The sequence below is a fragment of the Myodes glareolus genome, chromosome 27, assembly GCF_982192425.1.
Source record: "Myodes glareolus chromosome 27, mMyoGla1.1, whole genome shotgun sequence".
Taxonomy (NCBI): Eukaryota; Metazoa; Chordata; class Mammalia; order Rodentia; family Cricetidae; genus Myodes; species Myodes glareolus.
In genome coordinates this window covers 6,357,554-6,379,363 of record NC_142052.1, presented here as the reverse complement: position 1 = coordinate 6,379,363, position 21,810 = coordinate 6,357,554, and the positions used below count along the sequence as shown (strand labels likewise).

The 21,810-nt window shown below is 40.6% G+C and overlaps 1 protein-coding gene and 1 long non-coding RNA gene across 3 annotated transcripts in view; one reads left to right on the top strand and one right to left on the bottom strand.

Annotated features, from left to right (window-relative positions):
* Positions 1-1,919: 1,919 nt before the first annotated feature.
* Positions 1,920-9,114, bottom strand: LOC146889329 (uncharacterized). Its single transcript, XR_015000107.2, has 2 exons — positions 8,978-9,114; positions 1,920-7,315 (listed from the first exon to the last, which is right to left on the bottom strand). It is a non-coding gene; the product is annotated as an uncharacterized LOC146889329 (long non-coding RNA).
* Positions 8,928-21,810, top strand: part of Hgf (hepatocyte growth factor) — a 65,491-nt gene continuing 52,608 nt past the window's right edge. The window contains exons 1-3 of one of the 2 annotated variants that reach the window (XM_048433552.3): positions 8,928-9,221; positions 15,981-16,146; positions 20,546-20,658. In XM_048433552.3, coding sequence (XP_048289509.2) covers positions 9,134-9,221; positions 15,981-16,146; positions 20,546-20,658 — 367 coding nt within the window. In that variant the 5' untranslated portion in view covers positions 8,928-9,133. The remainder of the gene's footprint in view (positions 9,222-15,980; positions 16,147-20,545; positions 20,659-21,810) is intronic. The other variant, XM_048433551.3, reaches the window with a different exon arrangement.

Genomic DNA, 21,810 nt, shown 5'->3' with positions numbered 1-21,810 from the left:
AGAGCAAAGTTGGGCATGATCGAAACTATTTTATGTTGTAAAAACATCTACTTAATAATTTTTTCATTAGAAATATTTTATAAAATGGGTTTCTGTTTTTTTTTCCTCTCAACATGAGTTAGTATATGGAAACATGGAAAACCTAGTTCATATTTGGTTTCATATAAAGTTTATTATAATATTAGCAGATATTTTGAATTAAATAACTGTAAAACACGAAGGGACTTCCTAGTACCCCTATGCCAAAATCATGTCTTCACTCTTTATTTTAAATTAGGTGTTTTCCATTTGAGATATCTTAAATGTTTTAGTATCAAAAATAATTCTAATAACTAAAACTGAGTATATACTAAAATGTGCCCCTGGAGTTTTGTATTCTTATGCTCTGTAACCAAGTATTAGAACTATTTTTATGTTATAAATATTACGATAAATATCTGTTGCAATTTCTATTAGTGTAAGTTTTTAAAGAAATACAACAATTTTTTTAGGTTTTTCCCATTAATAAATTACATCATTATGATTTGAACTATTGAGTCTGGACTTTACATTACCTCAGTATGTACAGTAAGCTGGAAATAAATAAATCCGTAGCAAGAACCATTAATAGCCAGGTGTTGAAACTATATAGCATGGTAAAATAAACAATTAAGTAAAGTACATATTTTTGGAAAGTAACACTCAATGCTGAGCTGCAAGAAATAAGATGCACTGTGAGAATGGTAGTATAGCTTTCAATGGGAGAAACTAGAGAGATGCACGGCTTACAAAAATGTTTTGCTTCACTCCTCGAGGACAAAGCTGCAACCTTACATATTTATATCAAAATGATAAATTATTTCGTCAGCCATGTGCAAGAGGTTGTACAATTTCAAAGAACACATTTTGTTTATCCGGGCAAGGAAAATGATTTTTTTTCCTCTTTCTTTAACCCAGGTGTGTGTATGTGTGTGTGTGTGTGTGTGTGTCTGTCTGTCTGTCTGTTCGGAGGTGAAAACAGTTCAAATCAGGCGCTCTACCCCTGAATCACCTTTCCCGCCTCAAGGTTTTATTTTGTTTTTTAAGGAAGGTATAATCTAATGTTCTTCATAGTGGGTGTTCTGCTTAATGTCATCGCCTATTCAGTAGATGACGCGTGGATCTGTTTTGGAGCTGTGGTGTGGGAACATTGGGCTCACTATTTTTTCTTTTTTCTTTCTGGACTAAATGAAAGCTTTGGAAAAGGTACTCCATCTATTCTTTACACTTTACGTGGTCTAGAATTCTGCTGTTTCCCAATAGCTTTGCTGTGACTTGTGAAACCACGTGGAAGGTTAAATTGTTTAACCATGGCAGCGTTAAATAATTAAAAGGCACAGAAGTTCCAGATACCAGGGGTTTCTATTTTACACCAAATGTTCCATAGCTAGAGAAAAGCAATGTTTCCGGTGGATTTGATAGCCCCTCAGCTCTCCACTGCTGCCACAGGCCCGAGGAAAGCCAATATTCCTGCACTCAGGGAGAAAAGGAAGAAGTTTACCAAGGACTCTCCCACTTACCAGGAGGACTCTAAAGATTATAGATTAGGGACTCCTGTGTAAACTTTGTACAAACCTCAAAGACCGCCATAAATTATAAACCAGACATACATTGAGCCATTCAAACTGTGTTATATAGCCACCACGCTAACATCACATCAACGAGGTAATACGCTGTAAGTAATTGTGAGTATAGCCAACACACCAGATAAATTGTGTACAATATAGCGTGTATGTATATGCGTATATGTATGCATGTGTGTATATATGTATGTATATGTGTATGTGGAGCTTTTTCTCCCAAGTTTGAAATGTAATTCCTGTACCTAGTACCATCTGGCAAATGGAGTTGCCCTCAGATATCCCCCAAGACCACAATAAACATGCAACATGAACAAACAGTGAAAGAGAAACCTCAATTTTATGACATAGCTTTTAAGGTGCAAGATGAATGGATTAAACAGTTGCTTTGAAAATCCCCTCACTGTGAAGACTGCATTTTTTTTTTTACACCAAGGTTTTTTATCTTCATTGGATTCTAAAGTCAGACAAAAGAAGGCGATTTCCCCCAATTCCTGCGTTTTACTGATATGCCTGGGTTCACATGCCAGGTGTGGAGTGCTTAGGGTTTATAACATTCGGGCACGTCAGATTTAACAAAGCCACCGACACCTGGAAATACATAAAAGCTGGCCTTTAAGCTCAAGGTGATGAGTGTTAGTTAACTAGGCCCCTGGATCCAGGGAACAGTCCCACGTGGCTCAGAATACAAAACCTAAGAGGCAGCGTCAGAGTTTAGTTTCAGCTCAGATTTCCTGGGGCTCTCAACGCCTGTCTTCTCTCTACTCTGAAAGCCAAGCGTGTCTCAAGCCATGCCTGTTATAGCACAATCTCCGCATACGTGCTACGGTACTGTTGCTTCATAGGTATTAGTGAGCTGGATGAAAAATTATTCCTGCCTGTCTATCTAGCAAATTTCTAGAGAAGCAGTGACCCTCGTCATTTGAAACGTGACGATTGCTACCCTTGATGATTCGCTCTGACCCTTGCTGGCATTTTCCTGGAGGCTGCCTTGTGGTCTCACCGCAGGTTCTGCAACACATTTCCTGAGGGTGTGCCCAAAGTCCTGGGGGCGGGGCCGAGTGTCTGAATTAATTGAGTAACCAGTAGAGTCCTTTGAGAGATTCATCAATATTGAACTAATTAAGAAAATCAGCTTTGCCTTAAGTCTATAGTGTGTCCTAAAATCCTCTTACTTGTTTCCAATTAAGCCGTGTGCTTCCTCCGCAGAGCACAAAGACTTGCGTGTTTGCAAGTTTCAGAGACCTCTTGGCTCGGCGGATTGCGTCACATTCCTCCGTAGACAGGTGTTTTGTGAAAAATGGCTATGTAAGACCATTTTTCTCATGACCGTGTTCCCTGGGTTTGTTTCTCACATGGACAACTTCACGAATCTTCCAAATAACGAGTTCCTTTCTGTCACTGTTTGTTGCTTTATGGTCAGTAAAACAGCTATATTTGTTCAGAGTGTCTAAAAGTCCGTCAGGAAGTATAGGAGTTCACATCATAATGACACCAACAAGCACTGTTTACTATTTCTGGGTTGTTTATATTTTGGTTGTTGTGATTTTGCATCGTTGATTGTCATTGACTGGCTCTCCCTTTCTGGTTGAGCCGATATTGACACGAAGATGGCAGTTAATGAACCATTTCAGATTAATTAGTATTATATCCAGGGCTGCTATGAAACGGTAGGAGTGCTGGTTGGTTCTTGTCTGCATAACACACACCTAGATATATCTGGGAAGAGGAATCTGAACTGAGAAATTGCATCCATCAATTGGCTTGTAGACAAGTTTGTGGGGCATTTTTTTTTTTTTTTAACTAACGGTTGAAGTGGGAGGGCCCAGCTCCTTGCTGATAGTACTGGCCCTGGGCAGGTAGGGAGTCCTGAGGGTATTAAAAAGCAGGCTGAGCAAGCCATGGAGAACAAACCAGTCAGCAGCATTCCTCCATGACTTCGGCTTGAGCACCTGCCTTGATCCTGCTCTAACTTTCTGGAATGACAGAAATGACAGTCATCTGGGATAATTTTTGGGGATGCAGCTGCAAGCTGAAATAAACCCCTTCTTCTACAAGTTGTGTTTGGCTATTGTGTTTATCAGAGCAATAGAACCTTAACTCCGATGATTGGAATATTCTGTATATTCATTATCTATTACGGGAACTGCTAACCACACATGTGGCCACCCAACACAATGAGCGAAGCCTCTTCTTTTTCCACAATTGCAACTATTTAACTTAAATCCTCAAACTCACCTGTGTAAACCATGCAGGACAATCTCTACCTAGAGAGCTGCACTGCTGTTGTGTCTACAAAAAGGTATCTTCAAGTGATGCAGCGTTCCACATGTCTGCGTGTGACTGTTTTCTCTCTCGGTCTGCAAACGTTGAGTGACTCAAGGTAGTAATAACCTTTGTAATATTTCCTACAGTAGGGGCAACCAGCATAAATTCTCCAATAGAGAGGTCGAAGTGAAAAACAATAAAGGCAGAAGCATAAAAGCAAAGGAATGAGAAAGCACAGGAAGGAAAGCTGAATCCGCGATCTCAGGTGTGTGGAAGCATCAAAGAATTCACATATGCACAAGAAGGGAAGTCTGAGCCTGCAAGGAATGTTGGGAATCTTAACATAGAGTTTCTCTAATTGCTGTTTCAAGAAATATATACAACATCCCTCAAAATAAAAGTATGGGATAATAAGTAAAAAGTGCTTAGCAGCATCCTGTTTTGGTGATAGGGAGGCTCAAGTACTAGACTAATTATAATTATCTACTAATAAATTTAACAAGTAGCCTAGCTAGGATTTGAACCAGTCTTATGAATGACTTCAATCTAAAGAGTGCTAATCAGAGAGCAGAATGCCAAATGTTGTATATCAGGCACTTAATGAATGGAATGATTGTCCTTATGCAGGAACTCTATAGTGTTCTGAGACCACATGATCACATCGTAAATTCAACTTACTGAGGATCATCTTTGTATGTATATCACTTAAAGTTGACAAGGACAGACCTTTAAAAAATATCAGTGTGTGTGTGTGTGTGTGTGTGTGTGTGTGTGTGTGGTATTGTCATTCCCCATGCACCAAAAATTTATCTTAGGACCTCATGCATACAAGGCAAGAACTCTACCACAGAATTGTATTCTCACCACAGGCATGTGTTCTAAAGGTAAGAAGGCATGCAAAATGTACATTAATATACTCTTTTCCTTTCAATCCATCTAAATTATATAATGCACAGGGGAGCACGATTTTAGGATAGAGTTAGAATGATATTTTACAGCAATGGATATCTGTCATTGTTAAAATAATTGCATAAATTACAGTAAGTAAAATATTCTCTTAGAAAACTTCTAATTGCATCAAAATTTTTACAAACATATTTGAAAGATTTATAAAAGTCAGTCAAAACCAGAAGGGAAAATTGTTATGATTTAGAAAATGGAGCGATGGGCAGGTAAAACAATGGCTGTATTAGTAATTTATTAAATTTAGGCATTCCATAATAGATTTAGAGGTTTTTAAACTTTGTGTTGAAAATATTTTTAAAGATAGGGTTCTAGTATGTTCATAGGCTTGCCTTGAACTCATTACTTCCCATGTAGCTGGGATATTAGACTTTGTGGCCTAACACGCCCTAGAATGGCCCCCATATGCTCACATGTTTTCATGTGAACTGCTTGGTAAGAATGAGGAGGTGTATCTTTATTAAAGTAGATGTGTCACTGTTGGGAGAAGTGAGACACTGGGGGTGGGCTCTGAGGATTCAGCAGCCCACAGTAGGCTGAGACTCTCTCTGCCTGTAGCCTGCCAATCAGGATGTAAAGCTCTCAGACACCGCTCTAGCGCCATGCCTGTCTCCTTCCTGCCATGATAATTGACTAGCCCTGTGAAGCTGTTAGCAAGTCCTCAGTTAAATGCTTTCTTTTATAAGAGTATCTTGTTCATGGGGCCTCTTCACGGCAATAGAAGGCGAGTAAGACAGGCCTGTACCAGAATTCATTATGTAAGTATTTAGCATCTCATAATTCAGTTGTAGACTAACTTTGGCCATTAGAATCTTGAACATGTAATTCCAGCTACCCATGAGGCTTAAATAAATTTATCCCTGCCTACAGAGTATGATCAGTCTTAGTGAAACCAACACCGGAATAGTTACTATTTTGTGATCTTGGGCAAATTCACTTGCGTATAAACAAAATTTACTTATGTTTCTTTGACTATAATGTGGGGAGTAAAATGATTCTTTTTTATATTTATCCCAAGGTTTAAATCAAACAATATAAAGACTTAAAATGCTTTGCATGTTCTAAAACACCAGTGAATATTAGCTAAAATTTCAATGAACCAAATAACTTGTCAGAATAGATTAAAAACAAGGCATACTTAAGTAGGTGTAGAGTGTTTACTGTATTTGCTGACAGTTAAAATTTATGAAAATATTCCTGTGTTGCTCTGTTTTATCACAGATTTATTTGGTCCTAATCTTTTAAAAATGCTTGTAGTAACAGTTATTAATTACACATAACAATGAATTTCACTATAGCATTTTGACATGAGTATATTTTGATCAAAGTCACCCACAAATTATCCTTTTCTTGTCATTTTCCTGCTCTTCTGCCTCCCCTTCCTCTTCACATTGAGTCCTTTTCTCCTCAAGTGTTCATTTATTTGAAGGATGGTGTGATAAAGTGATCACTAGAATTTTCACCAGAGTGTGGGCAACCCCTGAGGAAAATGTTATTCCCCCAGCAACTATTAACTGCCTGTAGATTGACAAGACACTCAGGACGGCAAGGTCCTCGTGAGGCCTTCCCTGGTCTGTAAACTCTGAAGACTCTACACTCTGTGTGAGAGGAGAATCTCTCTCTCACACACACACACACAGGAGTCCTGATTGTTTAAGTTCTTAAAAATTTACAGGGAAAAATGTTTTCTAAAAATCCCTTTTCTTTCCATCACAGCATTAGAGTTGTTGGGAAGTAGCTTGGAATCATGGTCAGTTATATACTGAAATTTAGATGTTTTTAGAAAGTTCAGTGAACTCTTAAAAAAGTAAAATAGACAATTGGAACAGTGGACAGGAACTGAAAAAAAAAGTGTGTTTGAATTAGTCTTTACACAGAAAAGTGTTGAAAAAAAAGAACAACAGGAAACAAGTAATATAAAGTAGATCCTTCAAGGGGGCTGGAGAAACGACCCAGCAATTAGGTTAAGATCACAGCTTGTTTGTCCAGGGTTCAACCGACCACTGTTTAACTCCAGTTCCAGGGGATCAGACGCCCTCTTTTGGCTTCTGAGAGGAACAAGCATGTCAGTAGTAAATAGCAAGTAAAGCATTCATACACATGAAATTCAAAAACAAAGTGTGAGTTAGTGAGCTTCCCCAAGCTCAGGTCAGCTGTCTCTGACGTCTAGGGGGCCTGCATGGCACCAACGGGGGCCTTTTGCATCCGGGTGACAACTGTGTCTTTGGTGAGACCCAAGCGGTGGGACCAGAACGGATTCCTGATGCATTAACAGGCTCTTCGGAACCTATTCCCTACTGTGGGATGCCTTGTTCAGCCTTGATGCAGTGGGGAGGAGCTTGGTCCTGCCTCAGCTGGCTGTGCCACGCTTGGTTGACTCCCACAGGAGGTCAGATCCGAGGTCAGATCCCATCTAAGTAGAGATGGAAGGAGTGGATGGGGAAGGGGTAGGAGGGAGTTGGAGGGAGGGATTGGGAGGAGAGCGGCTGGAATATAAAATAAATAAAAGATGATTAAAAATGTTTAAAAATAGAAAGAAGTAATGTGTAATGTTATTTATTTCATCATGCCAGTTATTCCTAATTAAAGTCAGTATTTAAATGAAAAAAAAAACCAACCCAAAATTCCTCAAAGGAGTTCTCCTTCATGGCTAAATACCCCACAGCCTAGTTTCTTTCCTCTTTCCTTTCCCTTCCTCTCCTCCTCCCTCCTCCTCCCTCTTCCTATTTTCCTCATTCTTCATCTCCCTTCTCTCTTCCCTGGCTCCCTTTCTCCAGTCTTTCCCTCTCTCTTGTCTCTGCAGGTAGCTGTAGCTGTTCTGGAGGAGGGTGAAGAGAACTAACTGCCCTTGCTGATAGAGGTAGAGGAAGGCCATCCTGTTACTGACTTTCCTTTCGCCCTTGGTTAACTCTGTAGGTCAGCAGGCTCCTTTAGAGAGAGAGAGTCTCACATTCTGTTGGTGTTCCCGTTCCCGAAAGAGGTTCTACTTCCTGTAGGTATCCACCTCAGGAATACACAGAGGCAGCTATTCCTCAAAACCCACGAGAAAGGAAGTGCTCTGTCCTCTGAAATGTCAGAGCACACCCCCCCCCCCCCCCGCCCCGTGTTGGTAATAAAAGGAGAAGTCTGCGCAATGATCTCACCAAAACGTGATACTCAGGGATCACGGCCCCTCCACCACCCGCCAGTGCGTCCTCCCTCTCCCTCAGACTGTGTGATGCTGTGGGGGTGTGCAGGAGGAAAGAGGTGCAGACAGTATTTATGAATTAAAATAGCTCAAGGGATCTCACGTGACAGTCTTAGGGCACACATAGTGGCAGGCATACATATGTGACTGGGTACAAGCTCAGAAGGACGAGCATCTGTTTGCTTGTCAGGGACAAGCAATGGGCATGTCTACCCCTTAGACGGCTTAAGAGAAAGCATCGCCAGATACATCAGAAAAGAGACCTTTGAAAAAATGTATTTGGCATCCATCTGTGGTGGCTTGGTGTAGCACATCTCGCGAGGAGAGCTGCCTGTCCTGAGCCCATTAGACAGGGCAGTTTTCTGGCCTGAAACCCTGGGCGCTTTGCTTCTGCTGTTATTTATCCACATCCCTCAAGGCCACACCCGTTTTTACCTGCCCACTTTCTACCTGGGCTGTCCTAAACTCAACCCCCTGGCTCCCTCCCTCTGCTGCCACTGTCCCTTAAAACCCAGGGAACTGGGGTCAGTGTTCCATCCATGGGTCTCTCCAGCACTGCAAGTTCGCAGCCTTGGGCGCTCGGGCTCATTTGGCAGAAGGGCTGCTCCGCTTTCTTCTCATGCTGCTTCCCCTTCCTCTTTTCCCAGATAGATATGTAAACACATGCATTTTCCTGTTCAAACGGGGCGAATTGCTGTTCTGCCTGTTCCTTGACTTAGCGATTGGGCTGAGCCTTGCTCCTCCCTTCTCTGCTCGGATAGGAGCCACAAGGATCTGGAGCTCGGGCTTCCAAATTGCAGCTGGCCTCGGGCCAGGTGACCTTTGCTTTGTAAGTTTCTTTCGGGGGGGGGGGGAGTGCGTGGAAGGGGGAGCTGGGTTCTGTTGGGTGTTGGGGGGGGGGGAGTTGAGGAAAGGAAGGGGCTGGAAGCGAGTAAAGGGCTGTTGTTAAACAGTTTCTTACCGTAAGAGGGAGTTCAGACCTGAATCTTTCCAGTTAATCACACAACAAACTTAGCTCATCGCAATAAAAGCAGCTCAGAACCGACCGGCTCGCAACAGGATTCTCTCAGCCCGGCATCTCCTGCAGAGGGATCAGCCTGCTCGAACTGCAAGCGTGATGTGGGGGACCAAACTTCTGCCGGTCCTGTTGCTGCAACACGTCCTCCTGCACCTCCTCCTGCTTCCTGTCACCATCCCCTACGCAGGTAAGTTTACTTCTGCTTCACGGAGGTGCTTGAACTCTCCCGCGGACCGGCTCTTTCCTTCCAAGAAGCTCTCTAAGCCACTTTCAGCATCCTTTCTGAACTCCATGTGTGGTGCGGGGCTTCCTAACCCTTCCTTATGCTTTCTTCTGGCATTCCTTTCTGTTTGGAAAAAAACATGTAAAATGATCATTAGCATCCCTCTGCGATACCCCCACCCCCATGGAGCCCCACCTCATTTAGCCAAGCTGTCCGGAATTATGGGATAGGAATGAAGTGCTAACCCTGGCTGGAACTTTGCTTGTTTGGCCAAGTTTTTTTAAAAAAAAACAAAAAACAAAAAACAAAAAACGAAGACAGACTTTGGCTTGAAGAGGGGAGAGTGATAGTCCATCTAACCGGGGACCCACGATTTCCCAAAAGGAAAATTTCCTATAAGCGTCCCTCCAGGCAACCTCCAGCTCCAAATTATGACATTGCGCAGGTCTCCACTTGGAGGAGGCAGATTAAGCTCTGAGTCCATGCATGTTATAAAAATGAAACAGAAAGCTTTTCCTTCCAAGCTCCTCTTCTCTCGGGGTATGGATGACTACCCTGGATGCTGCAGCGTGGGGAGGAACCACATCTGTGGCTTGTATGGATGCAGCAGAATTGTCCCTCTGCCTTTGCTTGGTTTGTAGATTGGGGAGGAGACCCTTGATCTCGTTCAGATTGCCTGAGTTTTGGAGGGTCTCAAATGCTGGTAGAGGAGGTTTTCTCTTAGTAGGGAGAGTGGAGCAAACATCTGTATTGTGTCATTGCTGCAATGGCCGGCAGGAGAAGCTGAGGAACTTTAGGGTAGGGCCCAGGGAAATAAAGACTGTAGTGGGGGCCTCGACAGCAGCTAGGTGACCTTGTAAAAGCAAGAGAACAAGGAAATGGCCTCCTAATTTAAGATAAGTTAACTATGACATTTATCGCACCTCTGATCTAGTATCTCATGTAACACAAGAAGTAGCTAGTGCTAATAAAAGTATTGAACCCACCTGTGTTTTTCTGCCTTGGGAAGGGACTCCTTTTCAAAGAAAGACACGTTGGAAAGTGTCCTTTGAAAGGGTGTAGGCAAATATTTCTGAAGAAGTGGTAAAGAACTTAGAGAAGCATCATACTAATACCTTTAAGACATTGTTAGGTTAAGGGGTGTTAGAATTAATTTTGATCTTGGTCCAGTTTGTTGGTTTCAAAGGCTAAAATGTTGTTGCCCTGAAGTGTGGTTACCTGAACTCAGCTAAGCTAATGCAAGACCTCGGTTTGGAAAACTCAAACAGTAGATCGACCAAAGACAATGTCTCTTTATTTTTCTGGCGTGCAGCACACACTTTTGGCAGGAGATAGACATTTGTAATTATCTTTCACTTTGGCTAATGTTGAGATGACTTTGTTTCCTGAGTATACAGAGAGCAGTCTGAGAGGGTGCCGGCAGGCCAGGATGGGGCTGTTGGGAATTCCAGCTATATGCTATGAATAATTCCTGAAGTGGGCAATACTAAAATTGTCATCAAAAGAGGGCCCGTCTTTGTTGCGTTTGCAGCTTTGTTTCCACAGTCTCCTTGTTCGAAATGACTTCCAACATGGAAACAGGTAGTTTTTTTTTTCGAACATGTGATGGGAGTTTTGCTCTATGACTTTCCATGTGACGTTGAATATTTACTGTGTCCTTGTTACTTGAGTGGCTATTCACCCGACAGCAAGCGGGTCCTCTGACATGCTGAGAGGCAGTCGTGAACAGAAGATGTCATGGAGATGTTTTTTTAAAGAGGTTTCTTGAGAAATATTTGATGCGGATGATGCAAGCGGTTTTGATAGGAGCTTATCTACGACATAGCATTACCATCCAGTCCCTCACACTGAATACTGCAAGCATATGTTGAATACTCCATTGGAGAAATTAAACATTAAATGAGCACCTGTTGTTCAAGGGTCTGAGGGAAGGCAAATGTGATCAGATGGGAGAAGAACTGTGTTTCTTGAGCTATAGTGCTAAGAAATGAAACTAAAACTCATTTAGTCCTAACACCTGCATTCTTCAATCTATTTGACATGTAAAAAAGCGGGGTTTGAACATCTTAAAAGTTATCTTTGTTAACTACGGTACTGACCTAAAATTTCTGATTTCTAAGTGAATGGAAAATGTAATTTTTCTCTTATACTAAAGCCCAACACTGCCATCAGTTCAAGCATACTTATGAAAAATCATTTGGCTAAGTGATTAAAAAAGGAACCAACATTAGCAAAAAGGAAGACAGAACATTTTTTTTTTTGCATTAGAAAATGTCATTACAGTGTAGAGGAGAGTTCCTTACTTTAGTCTTCATGCTTAGTTAAAGATGCTTGTCGTACCTAAGTCAAATATGAGAAGATGAGGTACAGCATTGATGGGTACCCTGGTAGGATTGTTTCAGGAGTTGCCTGAATCCCAAAGGTAAGAAAGTGTAGGAGATGCTTCAGAAAGACCTATAGACAGCAAGGGAAGATCACTTCTAAGGGCTGGTATACTGGGTTCCTAGTGGGAATATAGCCCTGTGGTTGGAAAGGGAAGGTGGGATAGAATGACAGCCTTGCATGTCATGCGAAACCAAGGGGTCTCAGTTGTGAACATCGGAGGGAGCAAGTGAAAATTTTGCACGCACAGGACACAAATAGCTGCACTTCAATGTGGTTACTTTACTTGCTGTGTAGAAGAGCGTTGCAGCCAGAGGGGGGCAGAGGCAAAGGAGATCAGGACAGGACATAGACAATGAGGAATCCCAGAAAGGAAGTAGGTAGATGGGGAGACACCCAAGCTCACCTTGAGCACTTTATCCAGCAAGTCTTCAGGAGAGAGGTTATTGTGTTGCTTCTCTACCACCATCACTCAGTCTAAGCTTTTGATTCTCACTGCCTTCGTTTACCGTGAGATTAGCTCCTCCAAAAAGGGGGAGCACATTGCTGCCAACGAGTCAAGTCTGAGTCCTAGACGGTAGCAGTGGAAAGTGGGACTTCTTTTGGTGATCCCTATCTCCAGGAGTTAAAATTCTCTAGGCACAGCCATTGCCTTCCATCAATTCTTTGTACACTTTCCTCTTAACGTCTTGACAGTTCAAACTGTTAATCACTAATCATGTGGGTAGTTGTCTTCAGTTACGGGGAGCCAGGCTCCTACTCTTTCCACACCCTGCAAATCCTTCCTTGGCCTGGCTTGCCTTTGAAGTCCACGGTTCTTCCACACAGAAGGAAATATATGAGGTACTGAGAGAAATGAGCGTTGGGCCCAGGGGCCGTGGGAGAAATGCGTCTGTCTGTGTCTACCTTCACATGCTGGACGCTGCTTTCTGTGTGTAGGTTTCCACCAATCTCGGTTCTAAACCAGGGACTTCAGGTTGTGCAGGAAATGTACCTTCCAGAATATTTTCCTAAGCTGGGAAAAGAGAAAGGAGCATAATTGAAAATACAGGAAAGTGGACAAATTTGCAGGGCTCTCTTACCCTTTGATTTCACTTCAGTATTTTCTTTATGAACTTTAACAGACACGATCAAAAAATAGTAGGCAAAAAAATCTGTTCCAAACGTATTTTGAGCCCCCCCCCCCGCCTCCCCAGGTTAAGCTTGGCTTTTTAATTGTTTTCAGTAAAACAAGCATCAGTTGCTACACGTGGAAAAGGCAGTGACATCTATTTTCAGCAAAGGAATTCCATTTTCAGATGCTGATTTTGAGTGGCTTCTGTTTTGCCTTTTTTCTCTTATTGAAGAAGTAATTAATTTTATAGACGCGAGAAGTGAATGATGTATACGCACTTTGAACTTCATATTCTGGACTAATGAGCGAGTGATCTTGTCTAGAGACTGAGTTCTGAGGGGAAGTTCAGATATTCCAGTGTCAAGGGACTCCTGGTATCTGGTTCTGACTGGTTCTTATTGGCACTGAAGCTCTGGGGCTGCGACATTACACAGCGAGGCGAGATTATGGATTTACTTATTTTTCAGGACGCTTTTTGATCTGTAGTCGTTCAGCCTCTACTGGCAAGCAAGAGGAGCTGGTTCTAGGAGGCAAATTCGTGCATGGACACATTTCAGTAGGACAGCGGAGGATCTGTAAAGTTAATCAGTGCCTCCTTTCCAGAGATCAGTGTGCACTCTCTTATAGCATTGGCCAGTGGCTCTGTTCGGATTGATAATTACTAAAATAAATGCCTTAGGAACTAAATGCTTATCAAAGCTATTTTGAAATTACTTTTGTGTTTTTAATATCCTTAGACTCATACATAAGACCAATGATATATTCTTAGTTGGCAAAATTCACATATACACATATATATTATACATATATATACTATACCTATATATAGGTATATATATACTATAGGTATACATACCTATATATAGGTATAGTATATATATGTATGTATATATATGGTTAATTTTGACAAAAGCTATTTTTAAAACAAATATTGCTCAATGTAAGCTCCTACCACTTACAGGAAATGCTTAAATTTATAAGGAATTAAATTATCTTTATGGTATGAAGTATTTAGGAGCACCAAAGAAGTAGAGAAATAAGGCCGCAGAAAGAGGAACTCATGATGGAAAAATTATCTCTCATTAACAAGATTCAATGATGAGAATGTGGATCTGCCAGTAGCATGGCTTTCTTTCTTGTAAGAAGAGCGGTTGTGCCAGAAATTCAGTGATAAAATTTCAAAAATAATACCAGAACTCTAAAACATCCATTTCGTTGCAATTCCTAATTGTATTCATAATATTTACTTAATGAATATAGCTCAAACAGCTCTATTGATTAATTTAGCCTTTTTATTTCTAGATTGAACAATCAGTATCTTAAAATTTCATGTCATTACACAAAGTCAATTGGCAAGTCAGTAAAAAATCCCAGCTTCAGCTGCCTGTCAATGTTATGCAAGGAATTTTTGACCCCAATTTCATGAAATAACATACTGATAGATTATTTGATTGACTTTATGTATCAAGGTTTTGTTTAAACAAAATCTCTGACATCATAGTAGTTGTATCTTATAGCCCAAGGGAAAGCATCACCGCAGGGGTTAGTACCAGTCTGTTGGAATCTGTGTTCTGGAGTTTTGCAGAGAACTCAGACCTTGGAGAAGTGCATGTTTTCTCTCATTTACTGTTGACTTCAGGTTCGGATAGACGTTAAGGAGCAGCATCTGCATCCTTAGTAAACCAACCGGTGCCGGTTGTTGCTGGCAAACGGGATGATGCCCTTCTCGGCACTGCACTCCGGGAGCCATCTCCCCAACTTTCCCGACCGGAAAGCTTCACCCTCCTTTCCTGACAGACTTCACAACATCTAAAGAGAAGGAATTCATTTCCTGTGGTAGCTTCCAAGCTTCTCTTCAACTGATAGCTCTGAACCAAATGTTCAGGAAATGTTTACAGAGCCCATGTCCACATACATTCTTAGCAATTCTTAGATAAAAGATGGCCATGTGAATGGGTCTGGGTGCTAGCTTTGAAGCTGGGTCTCTGCTTTTCCGGTCTGAAGTCTTCGAAGCGCTCAATTCATTGCTCCCTATGTCTTTCCTTACCTCCAGCTAAAAATGAATGCACTAAATCGCCATTGTCTTAAGGGATATTAAATAAGCGGATGGGCAGATGTGCATGGTCCCATACTTGTTTTGCAATAGCTGTGGTGTAATAGATGATTGGTGCAAATTAGTTTGATCAGTATTATAATGGGGTACTTTTGGGAAATTAATAATGAAGGAATAAGCCCGGCGGTGGTGGCACATGTCTTTAATTCCAGAACTGTGGAGGCAGAGGTAGGTGGATCTCTGTGAGTTCGATGCCAGCCTGGACGACAGAGGGAGTTCCAGGACAGGCCCCAAAGCTACACAGAGAAACCCTGTCTTGAAAAACAAACAAACAAACAAGCAAAAAGAATGAAGGAATAAGTTCTTATTACTTTCAAATTATACATAAATTTAAGATCTTTATGAATTGTTGGTTCTGTTTTTCAGGTTTATAGTAAGTTTCATGCTATCTAAAGGTCTTGCCCCTTCATGAAGAAAATTGGTATTGCTACATTAAAGGATTAAACTTTCCAGACATTTGATTTACAGTGTTTAGATTGATCTCAAAACAAATCGTTTCATGAAATTGAGAAAGAGTGTCCCAAACACGGTATACATTCTTTTTGCACAAAACTAAGAAGAGAGGGGCTAAAATATGTATAGTATGGAGCACTTAAAAAACAAGTCAGAAGAATTTGTCCAGTGCAAAGATTTTGTGAGAAGTTTCTCACTTGCCTTTGAATAGATTTACCTAGTTCGCAGTTTAGCTTCTATAAGGAACCACTGAGAGGAGAATTAATTACAAAGTATCCATGTGCCTCTGGCACCGATGTTTGATTCTGTGTTGTCTGGAGAGCATCATCTCTTTAGGGTGAGCTTTGTCCTAATTTTGAAATAATTATTCTTTAAGGTTGTTTATTCTTTGGGGTGAACTTTGTCCTAATTTTTCAATGCAACCTTTATTTGAAAGGATGTAGATTAGTGGATTTACATAGCAACTATCTGTTTTTAAATACTTATAATGTTCTTCTCTCTTTCTCTTACACATCCTCACTCAACTCTGTCCAACCCTTAGAGGTATGCTGTGTTGTTCTACAAAATCATTATTTTGAGGATGTTCCTTAAGACATTTCCCCCTCTATAAATATTAAAAACCTTACTTTCAAGTTGAACTATTTAATTTTTGTATTAATAGAAGGACAGAAGAAGAGAAGAAATACACTTCATGAATTCAAAAAGTCAGCAAAGACTACTCTCACCAAGGAAGATCCATTATTGAAGATTAAAACCAAGAAAATGAACTCAGCGGATGAGTGTGCCAACAGATGTATCAGGAATAAGGGCCTTCCGTTCACTTGCAAGTAAGTCTCTTTGTTTCTTTATTGGGTATTTTTCAAATAAAGTAAGTATATAATGACCATATTTTCTCTTCTTTTTTGCTAGCCAATGCAATGGGTCCTTTCGAGTAAGTTTGAGTCTAGCTTTAACTCATCACAATAGCAGACAGAGCTCTCAGCCGGTGGAAGCTGAATGAGCATGTGCGACTCTGAAAACTGCCTTTCAAAGTAAACAGTTGCATTGGCTATGGATTTTCAACAATTAACATGGAGCTAAAATTCAATTGGACTGAATTTTATCTCTTTTTTGTTTTGTTATGTGTCTTGTTTTCTTCCATAGCAGAACGTTGCAAGGATTTTCTGGGTAGGAACTGGGCAACAGCCAAAATTTCCTGCAACCTCTATCATCTCTGTAGGGATTTCAATAAAACGTGTTGATAGACTCATATAAACCTAGAGCGACTGGTGTCAGCAGCACAGACTGCTTCAAAGAAGCTGGGGAGATGTTGATAAAGCTATGGCGGAGAGGGGTGGAGCCATTCCGAGGCTCGAGTGGCTTCAAGTAGAGAGGGTCTTATCTTTTGACAGCCCCCTTCTCCCTAAGAATTCCTCATTGCCTTGCCAGTGATCTCAGAGGCGAAAGCTTACAACCTTGAAATAACAAAGTGAAAATTTCATCTGAAGTGGCAGTAAGAACATCAATTTCCTGAGCAAGGTGTAGTGCTGCATTCTTATAATCCCCAAATGAGGAAGTTGGTCATTTCAAGTTCAATACTAGCCTGGGTTACAAAGGTATACACACACACACACACACACACACACACACACACACACACACCATACTTAAAAAATGTGTTGTGTTGGTTTATTTTCTAGTGTTGTTTAAAAAAACAGCACTGGGTGCTGGAGAGATGGTTTGGTGGTTAAGGGCACTTGCTGCTTTTGCAGAGGACCTGGTTAGTTCCCAGAACTAATATTAGGGGCTTCCCTAACCCCCTCCCCCAGCACCCAACACCTGTACCAGTTCCAGGGTATCTGATGTCCTGTACTGGCCTCCAGAGACATCTGCACACATGTGGTACACATTAATTCCCTTAAGCACACCCATATAATCTGATAATAAATAAATCGTTAACAAAAGATTATGTGCCTGGGATGTAACTCAGTGTTGGTGTGTCTGCTGGGAATGCACAAGACCCCAAATTTTATAGATGGTATTAAATATGAGATTTTTGAAGACATTCTATGAATGTTCAATTCTTGCATATTCTGCTTTTTGACAGTGGCCTTTTATGAGAATACAGAATTCAGTGGTTTCATGTGAGTGGTACCCATTTAGTGTTCCCTGGCTCAGAGAAATGAGGATTATGGGCCCGTAGGGCAGGACATGGTCACAGAAGGTCTTCAGCAGACTTAGGCAGAGGAAAGACTATCTCTTCTCTGTTTTCAAAGCCAACTGCCACTCCCAGGAAGACATTTCCTGGCAACCACAGTGGGAACTGGATTTGCAAGCTTGTCCCTAGGATAACTGGGTTTCAGTTTGACTTTTGTGTAAAGGCCTCGAGATTGGGGAAAATGAAGCAGGAAAGATTACTCTCAATCAGCGTCCAAGCTGCATGAATCTATGGAGATGTTCTATTGGCAATTGGGCTGGCGTTGGGTCTTCTCTCCTCAGAGTTGCAATGGAGGGGAAAAGCAATAGAAGACGCACATTTTATTGTGATTATTTAATGCAGAACTTGAAGATAAGGATGAGGTAAATTTAGAGAAAAATTCAATGCTAGGAATGTGATGGTCCCACATACTTCACATAAAGGAATACCATAAAGAGCCTATGCAGTTATAATCAGAGGAAGGAAAGGTTCTATACACTGGAAATCAAAACTGCTTTTCTGACTGAAATTACCTTTAAAAAAGCTAAAATATTTTCCGGTATTTATCAATTTGTTTTAGTTAATACTTTTAGTAAGCAATGTGAAAAGCAGTATAATATTTGCTGCAGGAATAATGGGGACACATGTAGACGTCTTCCATGAGAATATGAATTAAAAACATATTGTCTAATGTTAATAGTTTTGAAATAAAAATGTATATGATAAACTTATTTCGGGAGTATTGACTTAGAAACAGTACCTTATAGTGAGACATCCATTCTATTTAGTAAATTTCACATTTTATGGCTCACCAAACAAGGATATTGTATGACAGTTTCCAAATATTTCACTCAGATTCTTCTTTTTTAAGACACTATTTAGGGGTGGTGATTTGCCTAATACAGTTTTTTTTCCTCAAAAATTTCTTGTATGCTTAGAATATATCTCAGTCATGTCCAGTCCCCAGTGCATCCAACTCTTCTCAGGCCCCCAATACATCTTGCTCTAAAATTCATGTCCTTTAAAAAGAAAAAATGCCCACTGAAAGACACTTACGGAAATGTTCAACATCCTTAGTCATCAGAGAAATGCAAATCAAAACAACTCTGAGATTCCATCTTACCCCTGTAAGAATGGCCAAGATCAAAAACACTGATGACAACTTATGGATGTGGGGTAAAGGGAACACTACTGCCTTGCTGGTGGGAGTTCAAACTGATGTAGCTCCTTCAGATATCAGTATGGTGATTTCTCAGAAAAATAGGGAACAACCTTCTTCAAGACCCAGCAATATCACTTTAGGGTATATATCCAAAGGATGCTCAATCGTGCCACAAGGACATGTGCTTGACTATGTTTATAGCAGCATTGTTTGTCATAGCCATAATGTGGAAGCAGCCTAGATATCCCTTGATTGCAGAACAGATAAGGAAAATGTGGTACATTTACACAGTGGAGTACTACACAGTAGAAAAAAATAATGACATCTTGAAATTTGAAGGCAAATGGATGAAACTAGAAAACATCATTTTGAGTGAGGTAACCCAGACCCAGAAAGACAATTATCATATGTATTTGCTCATAAGTGGTTTTTTTTAAACATAAAGCAAAGAAAACCAGCCTATAAATCACAATTTCAGAGAACCTAGACAAGAATAAGGACTCTAAGAAAGACATACATGGATCTAATCTACATGGGAAGTGGAAAAAGACAAGATCTTCTAAGTAAATTGGGAACATGGGGCCCTCGGGAGAGGATTGAAGGGGAGGGGAGAGGCAAGGAGGGGAGCAGAGAAAAATATAGAGCCCAATAAAAATCAATAAAAAAAGTTCCCACTGAGTTCAATTCATGGTACTTACATGTGCATGACTTTGGGTCGTCTAGTGAAACATAGACAATCTACTAGTGGCCACACCCCTGAAAGAAAGGTGACCCTTTCTCCCTTAGCAGCCATCGGCTGGCCATGGCTCCTCAGGAGCCGGTCATCATTCCATGCTGGACACAACTGGCTTGGTCTTGTGTGGGCAGCAAGAGCTGCTGTGAACTGCTCTGTGGAACGGCCAGGTTGTGTCCAGGGGTGGCATTATTTCATAGCACGCCTCCCCATCCCCCAGCTCTTACACTCTTTCTTCCTTCTTTTGTAGGATGTTCTTTGAGCTGGGGGGGGGGGGGGGCAGGTCCCTACAGTTACTGTTCTTAGTACTTCGGCGGTTAAGGAGACTGTGCATTAAGCACTATCTACTTTGATAGGAAACTTCCTTGACCGAGTATAAGAGATGCACAATGCTATTTTTTCCAGGAGCCTAGGGACACAGCCTAATGCATCTAATCATTCTAGCTATTTTATTGCAAGACTGAGGGGGGACATCTAAATCTCTATCCATGCTAGGACATGAATTCCACTGACCTATATTCCTAACCGTTTTATATATTTTGTTTTGTTTTGAGCCAGGGTCTTGCAAAACTGTTCATGTCTGCCTTGAACTTACTCTGTAGTCTATATAGGCCTTCAATATATTTCTCCAATCTCAGCATCCCTGTAGCTGGACACAGGGCTACATCATTAGGCCCACAGGATGTGTTATTTTGAGAATACATTTGGATATTTACCAGCTTTGCATGCTAATTAAGATATCGCAAACGTAATCACTTGATTATAACTAAAACCTTCCAACTAACTGGACACTTCCAAAACTATTAAAAAGTCTTCAGAAATAATCTAGGTAGTTGTTATATGCAATGTTGAAACCTTCAGTTTTTCTACAAGTCATTGTGATTAATGTCAATACTTTCCAGAGTATTGATCTGGTTTTCTAATCGATACCTACAAAATCTTTGTTTTGTCCTTCCTTTTTGTTCCATCAAAATCAGGAACACACACACACACACATGCACGCACGCACACACGCATGCACACACTACTGTATTTTAATATGCAATAATGCCCTATTCTGTATGTCCTCCTTAGTAAACCATGTGTCCATTAAAAACAAAAACCAAAACTGTTGAATTGTGCCATTCTTTCCTTTCACTCGGCTGCCTTTTTCAGGGCCTTTGTTTTTGACAAGACAAGAAAACGATGCCACTGGTTCCCTTTCAATAGTATGTCAAGTGGAGTGAAGAAGGGATTTGGCCACGAGTTTGACCTCTATGAAAACAAAGGTAATGGCCTTCTTTCTAAGCACTACATGACGAGATAAAGGGTAATCCCAACACTTGCATTTTCTTGCCACTAGGTCTTCCATGCTGGTGTCCTGGTCAGTCCTGACCTGTGACCCGGTCAGGCACTGATTAAGGCGGAAGAACCTGGTGCCTTGACTATGGTTGTCGGGATACCGCGTTAGACAGAAGGCTGTGCTTCCCAGATTTCCCTTCATTTAGATCCATCTTCCGCCTCAGCTTGTCTTTTCAACATTCATTTTCTGATGTGTCATTTAGGCTATGAGATCAGCATACCCTATACTGTGGCAAATTTTAGGATTAAGGTAGTATTTTCAATTATAACAACTTTGTGCAGCTCATTATATTGGCGGTTGGTGATGATAACAAAGCATGAAGATTTGGGGCAAATAGGTTGAGTTCATGTGTGCATGCTTTAAAATTATTTAATTAAAGAATTAAAATTGTTAATTTGTCTATTATGTGAAATTATATTATATATGATATAATATGTAACTATTTACACTGTTTAAAAAGCAAAAATATACCAATGAGATAATTATATAATATTAAATATGCTTTTGGCAGGTTAAATATTTCATTATGTGACATAAAAATTATTAATTGAACTTATGAAAATGATCTTTATTTTATTAATTTTTTGTAAGAACCTATTGTAGCCTCTTGAATTAGAATATGGATGCCAAACATAGACACCTTTAGGTCAATTTATTGGATCTTTAAGTAAAAGCTAATAGTAGGAAGTAGAACAATTTTTACATACCCCAATAATTTTACATATCTGAAGTCTAATTTGTGATCAACCAGGCGTCCTTTTACTCAGTCTTCCTCCAGTTGACTAGCTGCAAAGCCTCTTGTCTAAAACTCATATGCTCCTGTTTAGAATTCAGTTCCCTGTGCTAGAAGCTGATGTTATTTGAAAGTGCAGAACGATAATTGACCCTGCGTAGTTATTTCACACCACCACACACATACACACATAGAGAGGTAATAACAACCGCGAAACCAAACAAAACCACATGACTTTGCTGAGCTGGGAAAGACAAATCAGTTTCACTTTCTGATATATTAATTCATAATTTAAAATAGATTCTGGAAGTTATCTATGTTTTGCTTTTAATATTTTCTTAGGTG